The 20,405-nt window shown below is 32.4% G+C and overlaps 1 protein-coding gene across 10 annotated transcripts in view; it reads right to left on the reverse strand.

The window, feature by feature from the left end:
- Positions 1–20,405, reverse strand: part of LOC145276914 (uncharacterized) — a 229,912-nt gene that overhangs the window by 61,968 nt on the left and 147,539 nt on the right. For all 10 annotated transcript variants that reach the window (XR_013868060.1, XM_080128431.1, XM_080128404.1 and 7 more), the window contains 3 exons: positions 12,123–12,243; positions 11,365–11,931; positions 5,813–5,920 (listed from right to left, as the gene is read on the reverse strand). Coding sequence is in view for 9 of the 10 variants with exons in the window: in XM_080128431.1 (XP_079984557.1) it covers positions 5,813–5,920; positions 11,365–11,931; positions 12,123–12,243 (796 nt within the window). In the remaining variant the exon portion in view is untranslated. The remainder of the gene's footprint in view (positions 1–5,812; positions 5,921–11,364; positions 11,932–12,122; positions 12,244–20,405) is intronic.

Below are 20,405 nucleotides of genomic sequence, written 5' to 3' on the forward strand. Positions count from 1 at the left end.
AGTGGCGTAGGTTTAAATTAAATCAATCGAAGAGGGCAAGACTTTCAAAAATATCAACGAAAAAAGCGACCCCTCCTTGTAGAAAAGTGCCCAGTTGAGGGTGAAGGAATTAATATTTTTGGCCAATTTTTTGATATTTGCTGTTTTTATTTTCCGAAGACGTTGGGGGTAGAGGGAAACAGCTCCACTTGTCCAAATTGAATAGCAATTGTTTGATATATGGAAAATATTTCCACATTGATCAAAGCTGATTGCTTTCGAACATTTCCGCCGATAGACGGAAAATACCGCCAGAATTAGTGTCATTTTTATTATAGGAAAAAGACTAATCCACATGCGGCAAGCGACAAATGTTGAATATTTATCTTCCCGAAGTCAAGCAAATTAAATAGACAGGCGAGCTCCGTTGTTAACTCTGAGATATTACGATTTACATGTGATATAAAAAGTTTTAAAAAGTTGTTAGGCGACCGACCGGTTCTCTGAAAAAATCTTGTAGACATACAGAAAAAGCAAACACACATACACACATTTTCGCTTTTATATTTATAGATATGAGTAATTAATTATATTTCAATTCTAAGGATTTATAATCAAATAGTAAACTAAACTTTTTCAGAAAAATGACACTATAAAATAAAACTGGCAAACAAGTCGAGATGCTAGGTTCCCCTTCACAAATAAAAACTTAACTTTCACCATGACTAATGTTTTTTTTTTTTTTTTTGTTTTTTTTACACAGTGATCACCACTTATCAAGGCCCGGAAGCCACTCAGGGATAAGGGTAATTTTTTTTTTTTTTACACAGTTTGTGCAAAAAAAAAAAAAAAAAAAAAAAAAAAAAACCCCAAGTCGTTGTTGAGAAAAGTGCAAACAAATGAACTGATGAACGATTTGGGGGCAATTTTACCCCTATAATAGCTTGTACAGAAGCAACCATTTATCCCGTAAAATCTGTTTTGGCAAAAATTTACTTTCACCATGACTAATGTTTGCGCAAAAAATGTAGTTACTGAGAAAAGTGCAAATATACAAACGGGAGTGAATTACTAGATCCAATCCCTTCTTTGTTGAGGGATCAATAAAACAAGTAAGATTGTTGGAATCGAAAACATACGTAAAATGCAGAATACAATTAAGAAAATTTCCATTTGATAAAAAAAATAAAAAAAGACTGTACAAAAATATTATGTCACCGGAAAGGTCACTAAGGAAAAACACAGATACATATAAAATATATTGAAACAAATGCAAAATATACAAATAGCAAGAGTCCTAGCATATTCCGCTATGATGGCAAAAAGTTAACAGACCACCTCGAGTCATACCTCTCAGTCTCCAGTTTAGAAGAATTCATCTTTAGTACATGGGTGAGTCTCCCACAACCCCCCCCCTCCCAGGCATTTTGCTCCACAAAAAGCTTTTTCACACTGGGTCAGTAGTTGTTAATTTACCTTCCCCGTTGACCATCGCTGTTCTGGTTGGGGTTAATCTATTAATAAGATCAAATGTCTCAAAAATGGTGTTGATCCGCCCTTCCTGTACATCTAAAGTATATCTGGAGTCATCTGAGTGACGTTTTATCATTAGTTTAGGTGGCGTTTATCAGTATATCGCAAATCTTTAACAATTTGATTTGTGTTTCTTCAGTAATATCAATCATTAATTTCTGAATCACAGCTCAATTCCATTGTGCAAGTTCAGTTAATTTGCTATTTTTTATGTGTATCTAAAGAAACTGAAACATTACAAAACTGGTATACTTGAGCCATCTTTATATTTGTCAATGCTTTTCGTTGATTAAGTGGAAATTGGTTTTTGCTTTTTTTTTTCTAGACGCTTTGACAGATTTTCGTTTACACAAAGCTTTTTTTTATGCAAGTTTGTTTTCTGTTCGCTTTTAAATTGTTGCTTTGTTATTTCTCAGCTTATTTTTGAATTACACATTTTATTCTTTTTACTGTCTTCCTTCGTTTTGCTGTATGCAATTTATTTGATACTAGCCCGGCGTTGCCCGGGTGTTTGGAGGTGTGTGTTAAGCAATAAAAAAAATGAGAAGTGGTTGTAGGCAGGCTCGAACCTGTATTGCGAAGGAGGAAAAGAATGTGAAAAAAAAAAAAAAAAAAAAAAAAAAAATGTAATGTCTTTGTTGTTGCACCCATCGCAAAACTGGAAGTGATGTAGGTTTAAATTAAAGCTAGTCAATTGAAACAAGGGGATGACTTTCGAAAATATCGGGGGAAAAAAGCGACAACTTGTAGAAAAGTGCCCAGTTGAGGGTGAAGGAATTAATGTTTTTAGTCAATTTTTTTATATTTGGCATCCGAAGGGTTGAGCTTCAAAACAATACCAATCTTGTGAAAATCCATTGCCTTTGTTGAAAGTTTTAGGCAGACATACAAACATACATTTAAACAGACAGGTATTATAGAAGTCTTTGTTTATTCATTAAAAATAACTTGATTTTGAAGGGATTTTGTACTGAACATTTTCTGTTTCTTTAATATCCTTCGGCTTACATATTTTCTGATTAAAAAATGTTGGCTGATAGATTCCAAAATTTAAAACTATTTATCTAATTCAAACCAAATAGATTTTTTAAGATTTCTTTTTTTTACAATGTACACACTCAACTTTTTAATAGTTCCATTCAAATTTACCTACCAGTAAATATAATTCTTCAATAAAATTAATGCAGAATACAATTAAGAAAAATTCCATGTTGATTTTAGTGTTTTCCGCAAAGATGGTCGTTTCAGTTTCTCCCACATCTGTAAATTTGTAATTGAAAGATCTGACAGTGTCAAATTTTAATTTCATGGTTTTGTTAAATATCTTGACAATTACATATCTGCATAAATTCTAGGCAGACTTTTTGCTAGATTTTGTCTGTCTGACTATTTTTATGTTTGTGCCTGATTCAACAATGAGACATTTTGTGACTAAGTTTGCCACAATTCTAATTTTGAAACAGGCAGGATTTTTACCAATGCAGTTCGCCGCATCGGTTAAATGATCTTGAGGGTAATTTTTCTTGCTTCTGGCTAATTCGCTCATTTTTAAACTGTGGGTAGCTTTTTTTTTTTCTTCTTTTTATGCAAGCGATTCTTTTTATTATACTGAAACCGTACTGAACATATTAAACATTGAATATTCATACAGTAACAAGTAAATATTGCCTTTCACAAACGCATGTCATTGTCAAAATCAAAGATGGTTTTTATATGAAAAACCGTTTATCTCTTTAAGTCGTCATTTTTATATTTACTTTCCTAACATATGCTACGCCAGGTTTCTTTTGGAGTCGCTTAAGATGCTTTGGCAATCCTCTGCAAGGTTAACATGCTTTGGCAATCCTCTGCGAGCTTCTGCAGAGGGAGATTACGTTCGTTTTGAGTTTCACTAATAATACTCTCCATCTAATCTTAGCAGTTTTTGTTGATACTAGCCCTTGCACAAAACAGACATTTGAAATCATCTGTTGAGAATTCCACAAGTCTGAAGTCATAGTGCTTGTTTATGACTGACACAACCATCATCTCATATAGCCAAATTAAAGCATTGCCATAGTTTATGAAACAGCAATGTATTTGGACTGCAAAGTTCTAAAAATAACTAAACAGTTTTCACAAATTCATGATCGCAAGTCCTTTTAGGTAGGATGCAATACTGTGTTTAGCAGTTCCTAGCTTTCGTAAAAGCAGACAAATCTTTTTTACATCAGACCAATCCCTGCAATCAACATTAATAAGGTCTTCATATCTCTTAAAGAATGCAAACGTTTGGTCTTGACCTGGGATGTAGGTAAATGTGTCTATAGTATTCCATATTGCATTTTGCGAAAACGCCCTGTTATTGTCCATGTTAGGTTTATTGGTTAAGCTTTTGAGATGTAATTCCTGACTTTTTTTTTTTGCATTTCTTGCTGCTGTAGCATCTGTTATTTCTAAAGTTCTTTAAATTCATCCATCATGTTTACTTCTGTTTTTTTTCAAAAGTGAAACTTACTCGATGACCCCCCCCCCCTCCCCCAAAAAAACAAAACAAAATGCTGTTATAATTACCAATTAAAAACTAAATGCTGTATGTTGGGAGAGAAAAAAAACAAACTATTTTATTGGAGAAAAATGTGTTTACCAATCTATCCTCTTTAGTTTTAAATGGAAAATCTTCCAAGTACAGTTTTTAAACTTTTTTTCCAGTGTCCAACATTTTTTTTTTTTTCAGTGTTAGTTGAATAAACTTTTGTGGTATTTACGTGATCCAATAGCTTTTGGTGTGTAATTATTGGTATACTTTTATCCTGTTTTTTTTTTTTTTTTTTTTAACATTAGTTGAACTTTTTTTGGTGTTCTTTTTTCAATTTCAGTTACTTGTTGCAATGTCCTTGTGCATATCGCTTCTGTAAATTTGAGTGTTTGGCACCAAAAAAAAATTGTTGTAGAACACTGGAGTATTTTTAAACTCGGCTTTCTCATCGTGAATTCTTGAATCTTTGTTCTACAAGTTGTTGTAGGGGTTTCATTTGTAAAATCGAATCTTGTTGCCAAGTTGTGGCCCCAGAAGGGTCACTAAGGAAAGACATGGATATGGGTTAGAAATATATTGAAACAAAAACAGAATATTCAATGAGCAACAGTTGTAACACACTCCGCCAAGATGGTGTACTATGAAGTTAACAGATCACACTGAGAATCGTACTTTCTGGGTTATTTCTACAGTTCCGAAGAATTCATCTTTGGTACAAGGGCGAGTCCCCCACAACAAAAAGTTAGCTAAAAGATTAGTCAATTTTCCAAAATTGTTAGCAATCAAAAGCAATTTGTTTCATTCAGTTAAATAAGAATGCAATAAAATATGTAGAGAAACAATTTTCATGAATAAAATTTCTAAAGAAGGTTTGTCTCACATATTCACAAACAGCAATGTCATTGATAAACACAGTTTGCACATTGACTTCAATGGGATCAGAAACAAAACCCATAAAAAGTCAAAGTTATTTTGAAGTTTTGTCGAAATATTAAGAGAAATTTCGACAAAAAAAAAAAAAAAAATTTCCAACTGGTAATAGACACAAATAGCAGGAGCAACGTTTTACTCAAGACACATAAACCTTAAAAGAACTTTGCCTTGAACTCCGGCCTTAACAGCATCAAGTACAGAAACTTGCAATTTATTCCCAACTGAATTTGGTGCCCTAACTGTTTTGCATATCCCTGATCATGTAAAAAAAATTGTTAGCATAATCCGACACATCTCATCTTGCTGTCCTGCATCTTTGAAATAGCTTTGAGTCATCTCTTGCACTCAGCCTTGGGAAAGTATTTTCCGCTTTCCATGATGGCGGAAAATATGTGCATACCTAGTCGTGCATCATCACATTCATTAGAAAGAATTTCACAAGAGATGGAAAGGAAGAGAAATGCTTTGCTTCACACAGAAACGTGTAAAATTCAATATTCTTCGATGCAGCTGTCAATATTCTTTTAAATTAACGAAAAACATTCAGTAAGATTTCATGGCGATGAAAGAAAAAACTTATTAACATACAAATGACTGAAATTTTAGGAAATGATTTTCATAAATAATTATACCTATTATATAATAATTAAATCTTATAAGACTGCTAATTCAACAAAACAACTGTTAATTCAGGATATTCACGCCAAAATATATTAAAAAAGGAAAAAAAAAAAGAAAGATCACTCAAGTACATTATGAACCCACTGCATATAAACCAATAAAGCTGAGCTTTTGATAGATACTTGTTCAAAATTCCTTGAGAAAAAAAAAAAAAAAAAAAAAACTTACCAGAAAGATACATTTGGCTTTGGTGAACATTAGACTGTGTGGATACTGGAATTGCAGTAGCAGGTTGTGTTGCCATCAAGTGGTGGCTAGGAGGATGGACATGCGACCCTAAAGTAAAAACCGTTAAACTTTTTATAAACAACATTTTCAATACGATAAAAAGATAAAAGCATTGTATATTCATACAGTAACAAGTAAATATTGCCTTTCACAAACGCATGTCAAAATCAAACACAGTCCAAATCAACCGGCATTCTTCATTCAACATTTAAACATCTTACAGGAAGGAGCCAAGGATTAAATCTCAGCCTAGCACGTTTCATGGAAATAACGGTAGAGTAGAGAAAGACTAGCAATGTTTCTTCTACGAGACAAGATCTGTAGAGAACAGAATAGATCACTCTTCCCACTAGATTACGAGGTTAATTTTGAATTGACATGGAATGAATGAATGCTCTGAGCAACATCTACCCAAATGTGGTAACACTATTCCAACTTAGGATGCATCTAACTTTTTTTTTTTTTTTAGAAAAGTAGCACATTTCATCAGGAATCTGTACTTTCTATAGTGGTAGGAAAGATGCAATCATTCTTTCATCAACCTTAGAAATAAATTGGATATAGGTCTTCCATTCTAGATCCGGTGTGAAAGTTGCCCCCCCCCCCAAGTTTATCGGAATGAGGGTGCTTCTTCAAGCGGAGAGCTATTCATTTCAACTAGAACCAAATAAAAGAAGCTGAATGTAACTGTTGAAATCAAAGGAATGTAGTTTTACAGGTAGGATCTTTTTTTATGCAATAAGTAAATTTTTTTTATTCGTGATTTTCTTTTGGACTCAAGAGAATAGGATAAAAGGGGGGAAAAAAAAAAATCACCAAATGTTGAAACATGCATAGACCTGTACTTTGAAGAGCAGTTGGGATGACAAGCCATACGAGTAAGAAATGTTTTTCTGAAAGGCGATTTGAAAGTACAATTTGGTGATAAAAAGTTATATTGTAGATTAACGTCAGTTTAAATTACAGAAATTGCTCATCAGTAATATGCTCATTTTATTTATTTTAAAATTTTTTTTTTTTTACAATTGTGATTACCCACAACAGATGACAACTTTTCATATACATTATCGAATGCTTGTTTAAAATTTAAAAAATTCTAGTAGCTCTCTTGACACTCTAGTTTCCTATTATAAAAGATTAGATCCTGATTTACAAAAGTGCAAAAATTAAATAAAATTTAATATATTATTTTCGAAATATAATAATGTAAATCTTACGAAATCAAAAAGACATGCATCAATAAAAACTTTGCATTTTTAACATATTCTAGAAAGTGCATTCATGTCTGAAAAAAGTATTAATTTGGATTGTGTAGACGGACAAACGTTCATTTCTGATTTACATTTATTACTTCTTCAATGGAAGCAGCTACATTGCGAGTGAAACAGTCGCATTTGCGAGTGATTTTTCAAAGTGGCGACTAGAAATAATGAAACGCTTATCTTTTGGCGATTGCATTTCTTTGACCGACAATCTTCCAAAGTTCACTACTGAATAAAAAATATCTTTTCAACTTTTTTTTAATAAAATGAACAAAGTTAAATTATTTAAACATAAAAGTTTAATAGAACAATGAACTCTTTTTTTTAACGAAGGCTGTTTAAAAAAACATCTGAAGAAATCGGAATGTTTATACCTTCAAGTATCAACATAAAATTTGTTGTATATTTAGAATTAAGCTTATTAAAAAAAACAAAAAAACAGAAAAATCTTTGTGATGTACATACTCGTCACAGAACGGAGATGTCATATTCTAAAAATCATGTGGGTTTGGCTAATAACTTTTCTATTTGGCTAGTAAACAAAAATATTTAGTTGTCAAAGGTCAACTAACAATACATTTGTCCATAGAACGCTGAGCTATCTTGATTTATAACACATACTACAATGATTGTGCTAGTTATAAGTAGTCAACGAAAAATGAATTGAATACATTTTATACAAAGTCACCTAAAAAGATCAGAATCTATTTTGCGAATTAAAATTCAAACTATTAATTAATGCACCAAAATTTTTGCATACTTCCTGATGTTTATGATTTTATACACATTATATCAAAAACTGTTTGTATCTTTTTAAAGGTGATATTTTTTATCTTGGGCCAACAACCTATACTGTTGACATGCAAATATTTTTTTACCTTGGGCCAACAACCTATACTGTTGACATGCAAATATTTTTTTACCTTGGGCCAACAACCTATACTGCTGACATGCAAATATTTTTTACCTTGGGCCAACAACCTATACTGTTGACATGCAAATTACTTTTATCTATCATTCGTTACATTTAAAAATCTTTGTTAGTAACAATCTAGTCTATTAAACATGTATTGCTTAGTATATGAGGCCCCTAGAATTATACAATCATACCAAATGAGATCTTTTGAATGTGGCACTTAGTACCATATTATTTTGGGGGCCCTATATATATATATATATATATATATATATATATATATATATATATATGTATAAATATATCTATATATATCTTCTATATATATAAAAGCTAAAATGTATGTATGTATGTATGTATGTATGTGTGTCTGCTAAAAACTTTTGACCGACGGAACAAAAATTCACAAACTTGGTATCATATTAAAGCCCCACCCTCCGGACGACAAATATCGAAAAATTAGCCCAAAAGGACCATCAGAAGTGCGTCAACTGATCGATTTTCTGCAGGGGGGGGGGGGGGGAAGTGACATTTTAATGTTAAACATTACATATTTTTAAATCGATTTATAACTGCCCAAAAAAAATACGGGCGCCAACTCTTCTACATAAAGTATACACGGGGCTGTTTATTTTGGGTCAACTTGTATTTAAAACCCGCTGAGTCATGTCACGTGATCTCGACGTCAGCAAGCTCTAATGGCAGCCTGAATTTAAAAAAACATGTTATCGGTAGAAAAAAAATTTAACCCTTACACAAGCTAAACTATGAACTTCTACGCTATGGCAACGTTACCGAAGTTATTAGCACATTCAAAATAGTTAGATATGATAGTTAACGAAAAATAACAAACCAAAAATGTGAAGTAAAAAAAAAAAAAATGCTTACAAAAAATATTAACGATCGAAGTTTAAAAAAAAAAAAGCCAGACGCCATTTTAGAGTAAGGAAGACGAAGTGAGAGAGGGAGAGGGAGAGAGAGACAGACAGAGATGTCTAGACAGGAAACGAAATACGTAATTTAATAAAATACTGCTACGTCATCTCGTAACGCTCCCGCGATGACCTCATTTAGTGGCTATCTGTCAATCAAACCTCTTTCACTCGCTTTATAAGCCTTATTTTAACACTATAATCAATTCCTCTTACTCTTGACCTACACAGTTAAGCGGTTGGAGTTAGTTTCATCTCCGCGTTCCGGGTTCAATCCAGCCTCACGACCAAAACTATTTTTTTTTCTTTTACATCTTTAGACATGCGGGCAACGTATCTTTATTTTTTTTTTACTTCGCTTATTCTTTAGTTTACCCCCCCCCCTATACACACAGCAGGTTTTTTTTTCCGCTGTTTTTTTTTTTTTTGGTTTTTCCGATTTTTTTAACATCGTTTCAGGGTTATTACTTATCCCCCCCCCCTACACACACCTACAAACACCCGGGCAACACCGGGTACCCCCCCCTAGTATAAAGACTTTCAAACGTTAATTATTCGACATTTCCTGCATTGGCACGTGTTACATTCAGTTTTCGGTATAAAAAAAAGCGAAACTCGACTCTAATCACAGGCCCAGAGCCAGTGGTCTCTAGAGAGCTAAGTAACGTTTGGTCAATGTCGACTTCGTCATATCAGACGGTAGCTCGGGTTTTTAAAAACAAACAAACCGATTTATTGACCTTATTAAAAACTGTTCCGCACAAAATGCTAACTGCTGAATACCTATCGCCGTCACGTCAAAAACGCGCACCTGTTTTTTTTTCACACTTTACTATTTTCCAACTGCGCGTCGTAAAAGCTTTGTTTTTTTTCACGAGCACCTGTTTTTTTTTTCACACATACCTACAAACACCCGAGCAACGCCGGGTACCCCTCGCTAGTATATATATAAAAGCGAAAATGTATGTGTGTATGTTTGTGTGTCTGCTAAAATCTTTCGACAGAACTGACGAAAATTCACAAACTCGGTATCATATCGAAGCCCTATCCTTCGCTTGAAAAATTGGCCAAAAACGTTCATTTTTTCACCCTGAAATCAACAATTTTCAACAGGGGGAGGGGGGGGGGTCAACAAAAAAAGGTCTTCTCGTGACAACGAGCGGTTCTACGCATGTGCCAGATGACGTCATGACCTGATTTACTTTAAATAGTTGAAAAACTGAACAAATTTCATGTACGTCGCGTTAGGTCAGTCGATTAGCGCATTGGTTCATTATCTAAACGTTTGGGGTTCAAATCAGTGTGAGATGTCTTTTTTTTTTTATTTTTTAAATTTAAATATTGCACCAGTGTTATTTAAGCCATTTTTCACGTAACGTTCGTTTTTCTGTTTTTTTTGTTTTGTTTTTTTACTTTGCTTATCCACCCCCAACCACACACCCAAAAACACCGGGGTACCCACCGATTTTTTAAATTTTAATATCGAAACAGGCTTATTTAAGCCATTTTCACGTGTTCGTTTTTCTGTTTTCATCGTTCGTTTGCCTTACGTTAGTTTTTTTTGTGTTTTTTTCCTCCCCGCTTAAGTTTTAACGTTGTTTTCTTTTTTTACTTCGCTTATAACAAACAAACCTGGTCATTGACGTCGTCGTAACGCTCGACGACTTCTGGGCGCACACCTGTCAGTTTGATTCTTACTTAAATAAATTCAAACATCTTTCACTAACTCATTCTGGCTGGCCGATTTTATTTTCAAACTTCGCCTAAGGGCTTCGGGTTCGACCCCCCCTCCCCCCAGTTTCTTTTTTATTTAACATCACACACACCTCCCAATACCCGGGCAACACCGGGTACCCCAGCTAGTATATATATATATATATATATATATACATAAGTGTTAGGACAATTAATCGGAATCGCAATCGAATAAATCGGAGCTTTTTGGGGTATCGGAATTGGAAAAATTTTAGCCTATTTTATGATGCCAAAAACGATTCCTTTAATTATCTACTTTATTTGATTTTGGTTTAAGAAAACAGCTTCCACGGCTTGTAGCAATAATGAAACAAATATTTATTGATTTAAACTTCCAGTAAAACTGAAATCTACGGATCACCTCCTCACAAATGTGTTTTTACGTTTGAGAAAATATATGCACATGTAACAGTAAATAGGACAAAATAACAATTTTTATAGTTAAATATTTAGAAAGTTATAAAGAATCGGAATCGGTAATTGTATCGGAATCAGGAATTTTGCAAGGAATCAGTAATTGTATCAGAATCGGGAAAAATATTGGAATCGTCCCATCACTAATATATATTATATATATAAAATATTCAATTTACAATATTTTTTTCTGAAGTAAACATTTTTACTCACCTGGCATAGGGTGTCCCTGAAAATGATGTCCAGGTTGAACCGGTTGAGGCTGCATATGCTGTGGTGTATGCGGATGTGTTGCAGGAGGTTGTGGCATCATAACTATTTGTTGATTCACATGAGGTGAATGGCTATGCATTTGTGAGTGTGTAACAGAAGTTTGTGGATGCCCCTGGGCACCAGTTGGTACTGACATCTGTGCACCCGTGGCTTGCATGTGTGAATGGGGAGGTAAAGGGTATGGCAGTGACACTGGATGGACACTGGGAGGAGATGTGGGATTATGGGGACTGCCTTGAAGTGGTGGATGTCCCTGGATACCCATTGGTTGGTAGTTCATAGGGGGCGGAGGTTGAGGAGTTCCAGAGCTGGGTGGGTGCTGTGGATGCTGGCTTTGTTGGGATGATGGACCTTGGGTTTGAACAGGACTCTGGGCTGGATGTCCACTTCCCTGAGTATTGATTTGATTTCCTTGACTATGACCTCCACCAGGATGATGGCTCATGTGCGTAGGAGTCGGATGAGGCATTGGGCCATGATTAGGATGGTGCTGAACAGCTGAAGTCACTAGACAAGATAAGAAAAGTTATAGTTAAAACATTTACACTATGCATATAAAACAAAGTTGCTTAAATAATTTATTAACATCTCTTAAAATAAGTCTTAAAATTCCTTTTATAATTTAAAAGTCATAATTTCAAACTGAAGCTTATTAACATTTTAAAATAAGAAATTTAAAAAAAATTTAAAAAATTTACCAAAAACAGGTTGTGCTGAATGTTGGTGGTTTGCAGTCTGTTCCATGGGCCCTGGGTGAGAAGTCGGAACGAGAGGTACTGAAGATGTCAGCCTTGAACCCGGTGCCATAGTCATCATATGCTTTTAAAAGAATAGAAACAAACATTCATTTTGAACAAAAACATGTACAAATTATTGTTGAGAAAATGGTTGAAAATTGTATCTTTATCCTATCTTTGAACGCTTTTGATCTAAATAGTTTGTAGACAATGATGCGAATCCATCATTTCAATAAAAAGGTTATTTTTCATTTTTACTTAATCAAGCTAAAATGAAATCTAACTTCCCGATTCCAATTTTATTCAAGTAAAAAAACAAAAAAAGAAAAAAAATTATTTTTATTGCTGCATTTGGCTTTGAGAACGAAAACTTTAGACAGAAGCTATTAAGTCTGCTACAGGCTAGCCAGCCTAACCTTCTCATGTGCAAAAGAAATATTTTATTTGGATTCTTTAATATTCTTAGTTATACTTTCTATATAGAAAAGAAATTAAAGCATTTCAACAAGAAGCTTTCAGTTTCTATGAAAAAAAAAAAAAAATATAGACTAAATCAAATTTAAAACAAAAAATAATAAAAACTGCACTTAGAGAAATGCAAATTTGCATTTATATGCAGTGCGACCTGTTTTTTTTTTTTTTTAATGCATTGCAATCTAATTGGGAAATTAAAAACAAAATCAACTTGTTTGCTTATTTCAAAAACACATCAGTTTAATTTTTCCTTCTTGATTGAATACCAGACAACATTTATAATTAATAAATGATTAAATTTTACCACTCAATAATGTTAAGTTATAGTTTATAAAGAAATACAATTATCCTTAATTATTAGAATTTTATTTGCATCTTTTCATTTAAGCATTTATTTTTTTTTTACAAGGAAGTCACCACTTATCAAGGCCCAGTACAGTAATCAATGCGATAATATCGTAGTCATCGCTAGTAATGGAGACTTGATAAAATGTCTTACTTAAGGGGCGGTTCAGCAGGAACTTGATTATGTTGGATTTGAAGACATCCAAGTTGTAGTCAGGTGGGAAACAGACAAATGGAAGAGAGTTCCACAGGCATGCACTTCTAAGTATTTTTGTTACTTGTCGGTTAACAAATGCATTCATTTCAAACATTATACGGCATAATTGCGTTGACACACCCGTTCTCGTCAGATCACCAAAGTTAAGCAACGTTGAACCTGGTGAGTACCAGATGGGTGACCATTTGGGAATTCTAGGTACTGTATGTGTTCTTCGCTTATCTCGGCATTTGTTTCCAGTCGTCTTGTACAGACGCTTCACTTGCCACTGGTATTTAACAATGTCGACTCAGGAGAGATGTGGTTGGAGATTGCGTACCTCCTGCGACAAAAATTTCATGCGCAGACACCCCTTCATGAGTATCCAAAGTCTGTCAAAAACTGAAGGAGCCCTTTTTATATTTCAGACATACGTTAATAAAGTGTGCATGTTTAAAAACCTAAGGCTCCAAGATAAGATAAAAACGAATGAAAAAAGAATATACATCCATATGAATAAATGCAACATTTTCTCAATGGCATTTACATCCATGTAGTAACATAATCGACACTATGTTTTCACGATTTTACTACATTTCACAGAAATATAAATTTACATACTTATTAAAAAAACTGCTCCACATTGTGCATATATTTTATAAAATATTTCTTGAATCTCATTTTAAATAAATATTTGTTTTTCATTTCATTTCTATCCTAATAATAATTTATTTTAAAAGGTGCAAGAATAGCTTATTCACAATTAACTGAAAGTTTTTAATCAAACATGTTGCTAGAATGCTGAGAACAGATACAATACTTTGATCTTAGCAAAAATGGTCAAGAAACCACCTATTATATAAAGACAAAATGGGTGCAAGCATTTCTGTATGTTCAAGAAAGGCTTTTTTTCGCTGGGCTTCTCGACAAGATCACTATTTTGGAGAAGTTTCTTTTTTTTTCCCCCCTTTCGCGTTACGGGTTCAAGCCTGTTTGCTTACTACCAATTTTTTATTTATTTTTTTTTTGGGGGGGGGGGATTCTTTTTTTTTTTACTTATTATATAAAAGTCACTTTGTGTGCATGTGTGTATATTTCTTCCTTCCTCATAAGTTCTGAAATGCCTGAGCCTATTTTTTTAACATTTCACACAAAGCTAATTTACATGTTTGGCAGTGTTCTTAGATGAGTTTTGTATAGAAATTCATCTGATAAGTAGCGAAAATCAAAAAAAATCCAATCTTAAAAATAGCTTTTCTCTCTTATAGATAAAAAAGCATTTTTACAGAGGAATATTTTACGTGACACTGGCCAAGGGAGATAATAAAATTTTAGCAAATCATTTCTTCTTAAAGAAACAGATTTATTGTGATCTGGAGATATAGCTTAAGTGGTAACGCATACGACTACAGAATAATCCCCTGTTCAAGCATGGGTGTATCACCATTTTTATTTTTATTTTTTCTTATTAATGAGTTCAGTTTACAATAAAAGAGGTACCATTTAAAAATTGCCGCAAATCATTTCTTCATTTGCATATTTTAAAACTAAACATTAATCAAAAGTGACTTTTCCAGGGCATTCATCATCAGACCCAAATATCAGCTGACATGATATTGTAAACAAACACAGACAGAATTTGATGAATGAAATTATTATTATTTTTTTTTTTTTGCGAATTAGTCAATCAGGCAAATTATTCCTCATAATATATAATAATCAATACAGAATCGATTCTCTAATAATACATACACAATCTGCATAAATTAAACTAGCATGTTTAAGTGTATTGTACGACCGGGCAATGTCGAGCTTCCAGCTAGTCTTTTAATATGGATGGGTAGTGTAGTATCAGTTCTGTTGTAATAAGATCATCCTCCCAGGAATTACCTACTGTTTATATGTTAATCCTCTCAGGTGTTATATCCTCCTTTTGAGAAGGGGATAATATCTGTTCTGTTGTCATTTGACCATACAAGCATATCATTCTGGTTTTATAGGGAGAGAGATCCTCCCAGGTATTACCCCTCTATTTTTTTTTTTTATTTCTTGTTAAGCTATAGTCGACAAATCGATTTTTTAAATATATCGTTTTAAGTAAAAACAATATGACATACTTAGTTGTCATGTCGAAAATAGTAATATATCCAAAAATTACGAAAAATCACTGAGTAGAACAACTGCTATCGTATTTTTAGTAAAAAAGTCTATCGTTAGAGACAACAAATATCACAGCCATGACACAAATAATCTAAAATATTCCTTTCGGAGTTATGTTCCCTGTGTTTAGTCTGTCTGCCTACTTTATAATGTCTAAGAAAAATGCAATTTTACCCAATTTTCTGTAAAAATTACTTTTAACTTGAAATAAATTTCTACCCGATCTTTCGTAATTTTTGGATATATTACTATTTTCAGCATGACAATTAAGTACCTAATATTGTTATTGCTTAAAATAATATATTTTTAAAAATGCAAAAAACATGTCGACTGTATCTTAACAAGCACTCTTTTTTCTTTTGAGTGCACACACACGTGTGTGTGTGTGAAAATGAGGGGTGTACTCCATTATCATATCATCATTCTCTCAGCCATTACCTTTTCCTTTGGGGATCAATATAGTATGTTTGTTCACTATTTTATCCCCCTCCCTACCAAGCTAAAAAAAAAAAAAAACAATAATAATAAAAAGAGCTGAAAAAAAAATAAAAAAATAATAATTTTCTTTGATATTTTTTTTTTTTTTTATTAGATTTTGTTTTCATTCAAAATATTTTTCAGATTATAAAAATCTCTTTAAAAAACATATTTGTCGGTGCAAGTCATGGTCCACAAGTAATCTTTTTTACTATAAAAATCTGAAAAAAATCTTTAATGCACGTACTTGTCACTGCAGGAAAATGTCATATTCCAAAAATTACGTACATCGATCAAGTAGGTTTTTTTAAGAAAATCAAATATTATGAGACATTTTATCGAAAAATGACTTCACGCCATCTTGTTTTTGAACACTGCTAGCGACACCTATTGGGACTGTTTGGAATATAAGATCAGAAAGGGGCAGACAATCGACTTTCCACACTATAGAAAAAAACTTGGAAAATTAAGACATTTATAAGTTTTTGAGGATGTTGAAAACGAAAATAAAGTTTAAAATTCCAGCAAACGAGTAGTTTCCAAGATATGAAGAATTTTACGTAAATTGAGAACCCACACGTTGACGCTCGTCCAACAAAAATTCGGCAAATGTGTATTTCAGCGGCTTAAATTCAAGTTTTACACTAGTGGTGGCCATAAAGTGGGTGATCATTATACATTAAATTATTATAGAAAAGTGATACCCCACTTTCTTTAAAGTAAAGTTTCTTCATATCTGGGAAACTACTCGTTTGCTGGAATTTTAAACGTTATTTTCATTTTCAACATCCTCAAAAACTTATGTCTTAATTTTCCAAGTTTTTTTTCTATAGTGTGGAATGTCGATTGTCTGCCCCTTTCTGATCTTATCTTCCAAACATTCCCAATAGGTGTCGCTAGCAATGAATGTATCATTCAAAAACAAGATGGTGTGAAGTTTTTTTTCGATAAAATGTCTCATAATATTTGATTTTCTTAAAAAAAATTTTTTTAAACTATTTGATCGATTTACATGATTTTTGGAATATGACATTTTCATGCAGTGACAAGTACGTACATTATAAAGATTTTTTCCGGATTTTTATAGTAAAAAAGATTACTTGTAGACCATTTATAGACTTGCACCTATTTGTCTGATATTTAGAATGCATTTGCCACATTAATTCAACAAATCGATTGCTTTTTGATTATTTTCATTTATACTTAGTGGCATATTATCATATTCTTTTAAATAACTGTGTGAAAAGGCAAGACATGTCCCCTACCACCACCACTAACTTCCATGTACAAAAACAATCAGTTATAAAAATTAAGGAGGGGATGCGGGAGGGGCAAGGAAAAAATGTGTTTGCATTCCACAATTAAAAATAGATATATATTAGAATTAATCTTAATATCATTAGTTATCTATTGAAACTAATTGCAAAATTCCCCAAATCTTCAAGAATCTATGTTAATAGCAAAATAGGATAATTTTACATCACTGATGCACTATGCGTCTGAAATATGGCTTCAAATAATCAGTAATCATTAGACATTTCACTTGCTTTACATTTTTCAAAGCCTGTTTTTCAGGTCTGTCTTAGTTTTCCATCCATATTATTTGGTTTAAATCGGACCACTGTTCTCATCTTGGGTGTGATTTTCACAACGTTACAGTCGATATAATATCCAAACTTCTTCAGGTGCATCTTGTTGAGCTCGAGAATGTTTCTGTTGAATTCAGAAATTTGGACAAAATTTCGAATGGAACCCTTTTATTTTACTTCACGAGGGGTAGCATGCTCTTGTTCCGTCAGCCATGACTTGATAGAGGTCCTAAGTAATTTGCAATCATTTTTTTTCAGTCACCTAATGAATCCAAATACGAATACCCAATCCTCATCTCAAAAATTCAGAAACATCATAGTTTTTCATTTTACTGTATTATTTTGCTCTGTATAAACAAATGTTTTTCATGTACATAAAAAAGTAATTGGACCAAAGTTAAAATATTAAATAGTTTTAGATTAATTTTGAAAGGAGACAATTCAAATAAAAACATTTCCAACTTTTAATAATATAATTGGATCTTTTTTTTTTTTTTCCTGTTTACTCACACAAATCTGTATTTATGAAAACCTAAGTTTTATTTTTGAAAAATAAATTAAAAACAAAATTCGGAGAATTTATATGACAAGCATCCTTACAATAATATAAACAAATTTATTTTAGTGCGCCTTCTAATTCCGCTTTATTTTATAAAGTACATTTTTAATGGTTCAAAATAGATACAAAAACGTTCTTAAAATTTAAAGCACTATACAACTTGTATTCGTTAGTTGTATTTGCTAATATACTAAAAGATTTGTTAGCTGTAATGGCTAATTTTTTTTTTTTTTTTTTTTTTTTTTTTTACATAGGCATCACCACTTATCAATGCCAAGAGGCCACTCAAGGATAAGGGTTAAAGAGTGTACAGTAGACATTGGACAATATAGTAATCATTAGTAATGAAAATTTGGTAAATTTGATAACTTATATAGAACGGCTCATCAAGAACTTATTTACGTTAGACTTGAACACAACCATATTGTAGTCAGCCGGAAAGCAGGAAAACGGAAGACAATTCCACAGGCATGCAGTTCTAAGAAAGAAGCTTTGTTCATAGAATCTACGTTTAGGTTTAGGCACAGATAAAGAGTGGGGGGAATTATTGATAGTGCTTACAGCTAGACGAATGTTTCTTGTGAAAGTTTTAAAGCAATACACAACTCGTAGCCACTCGCTAACTACACAACTCGTATTTATTAAATCATTTTTACTTTCTGTTTGAATGTGTTTTGATTAAACTGTGTATACTCAATTTTCCGCGGAATACTTTATTGACAATTTCCAGTTGTCTAATGTACGATAAAAAGAAAAAGGTAGGCATGTACATCATTAACCCCCCCACTCACTCCTCCAATATGTTGTACTGAATTAAAAAAGTTTATTTTGTAATATTATAGAAGAAAAATTTCAGATTATATCATTTTTTAAAAACACACCTAATTAGGAGCTAGGCCTCTTTGTTATATAAATTCAATGAAAATAGAACACGTTTGAATAAAATTATACAAAAAGGTAAATGCAATCATCTTCCTTCAATTAATTTATAAACCACAAAATAGAAATAAAATATTCAAACGGTTCTATTTATGTAAACATTGAGAATAGTAAACTTTTAAAATAATATTAAACTTGAATTAAAGCGACTCTGAGAAGGGGCGGCATTTAGCAATAGCTAATAAAAATGAGTTCGCTGCCCCTAAAAGACTACTACATATACAGTAAGTGCAATTGAACAAGATAGTAAAACTATACAATGAAATTCTTTTACAACATCTATACTATATATAAATTTAAAAAAAATATATATATTTTTTTTTTGTGTATTGATATTCATGTTAAAAACCCTTTTTCTATTTATTCAGGTATTTATTTGCTTCCCCACAAAAACAAATTGGACACAACGTCGTTTTTAATATGGAAGAACCCCCCCCCCCAAAAAAAGAGGGCACTCTGGCAGTATCCAAAAAATAGTAATTGTCTCAGTATGAAGGTTTTCCCCTACATTGACCAAGGACCAATTAACTTAAGTGAAGCATCAGAACAGATACTACACTCCAATTCCGGTCCAGAGGCCAAGAACAGAAAAAAAAAAAAAAAAAAAAAAAGCAAGCCTTTTTTCTATTTATTTAAAAAGAAAATATAACATATATGAGTCAAGAAACTGTATTCATCTGCAAAAGATCTAGCTAATTTGCATATTCTTTTAGACATTCATTTTAATTCCCTTTTAGTTTTTTCGGTTTTCTCATAAGATGATCATCTTTAGTCAACTATTATGTGTAATTATGTTCATACAGATATTCTACATGATTTATACATGCGTAATATTTACATAAAAAGGTTATAGTAAACACAAACCTCTTTCTATATATATATATATATATATATATATATATATATATACACACACATATTTATGATTATATTTGTTTAAAAAACTATGCCTACAAACAGAACTCCTACCAGTTTTTGGTCTATAGACACGAAACTTAATATATAGGGTATTCGAACCCATGCAAAACTTTATATTAGAGTTTTAGCCAGGGAAAAATCGGTGCAAAAGTGTGAAAATTAAAAAATGGAATTTGCCAGGTTATGGCCAAATGACGGCATTACGAATATGCATGCATAACATAATAGCTATTAGTTCATGTTTTATTTTTAGCCTTGTAGCAAACATGTCTTCATAGCTCAAGCATTAAAGTCAAAGAAAAAATAAATCATAAGCTTTGATTTTGATTCTCAGTGGTGCCACACAATTCATTTTTTTTTTTTTTTAACCTTTTAAATCATTAGTACATATTGAGTCCAATATAATATAATAAATATGAAATCTGTATTAATGAAAATATCATATTTAAGCATATTTTATGACTGGGCAATGCTGGGCGGCCGACTAGTTTTACTATAAACTCTAATAAATACTCCCATGATGATTAGTTAAAATTTCATTTAAAATGTCATCTAGAAGACAAAATTCACTGTAATGAGTGTGCTTT

The sequence above is a fragment of the Euprymna scolopes genome, chromosome 1 (assembly GCF_053919585.1).
Source record: "Euprymna scolopes isolate OS-2025 chromosome 1, ASM5391958v1, whole genome shotgun sequence".
Lineage (NCBI taxonomy): Eukaryota > Metazoa > Mollusca > Cephalopoda > Sepiida > Sepiolidae > Euprymna > Euprymna scolopes.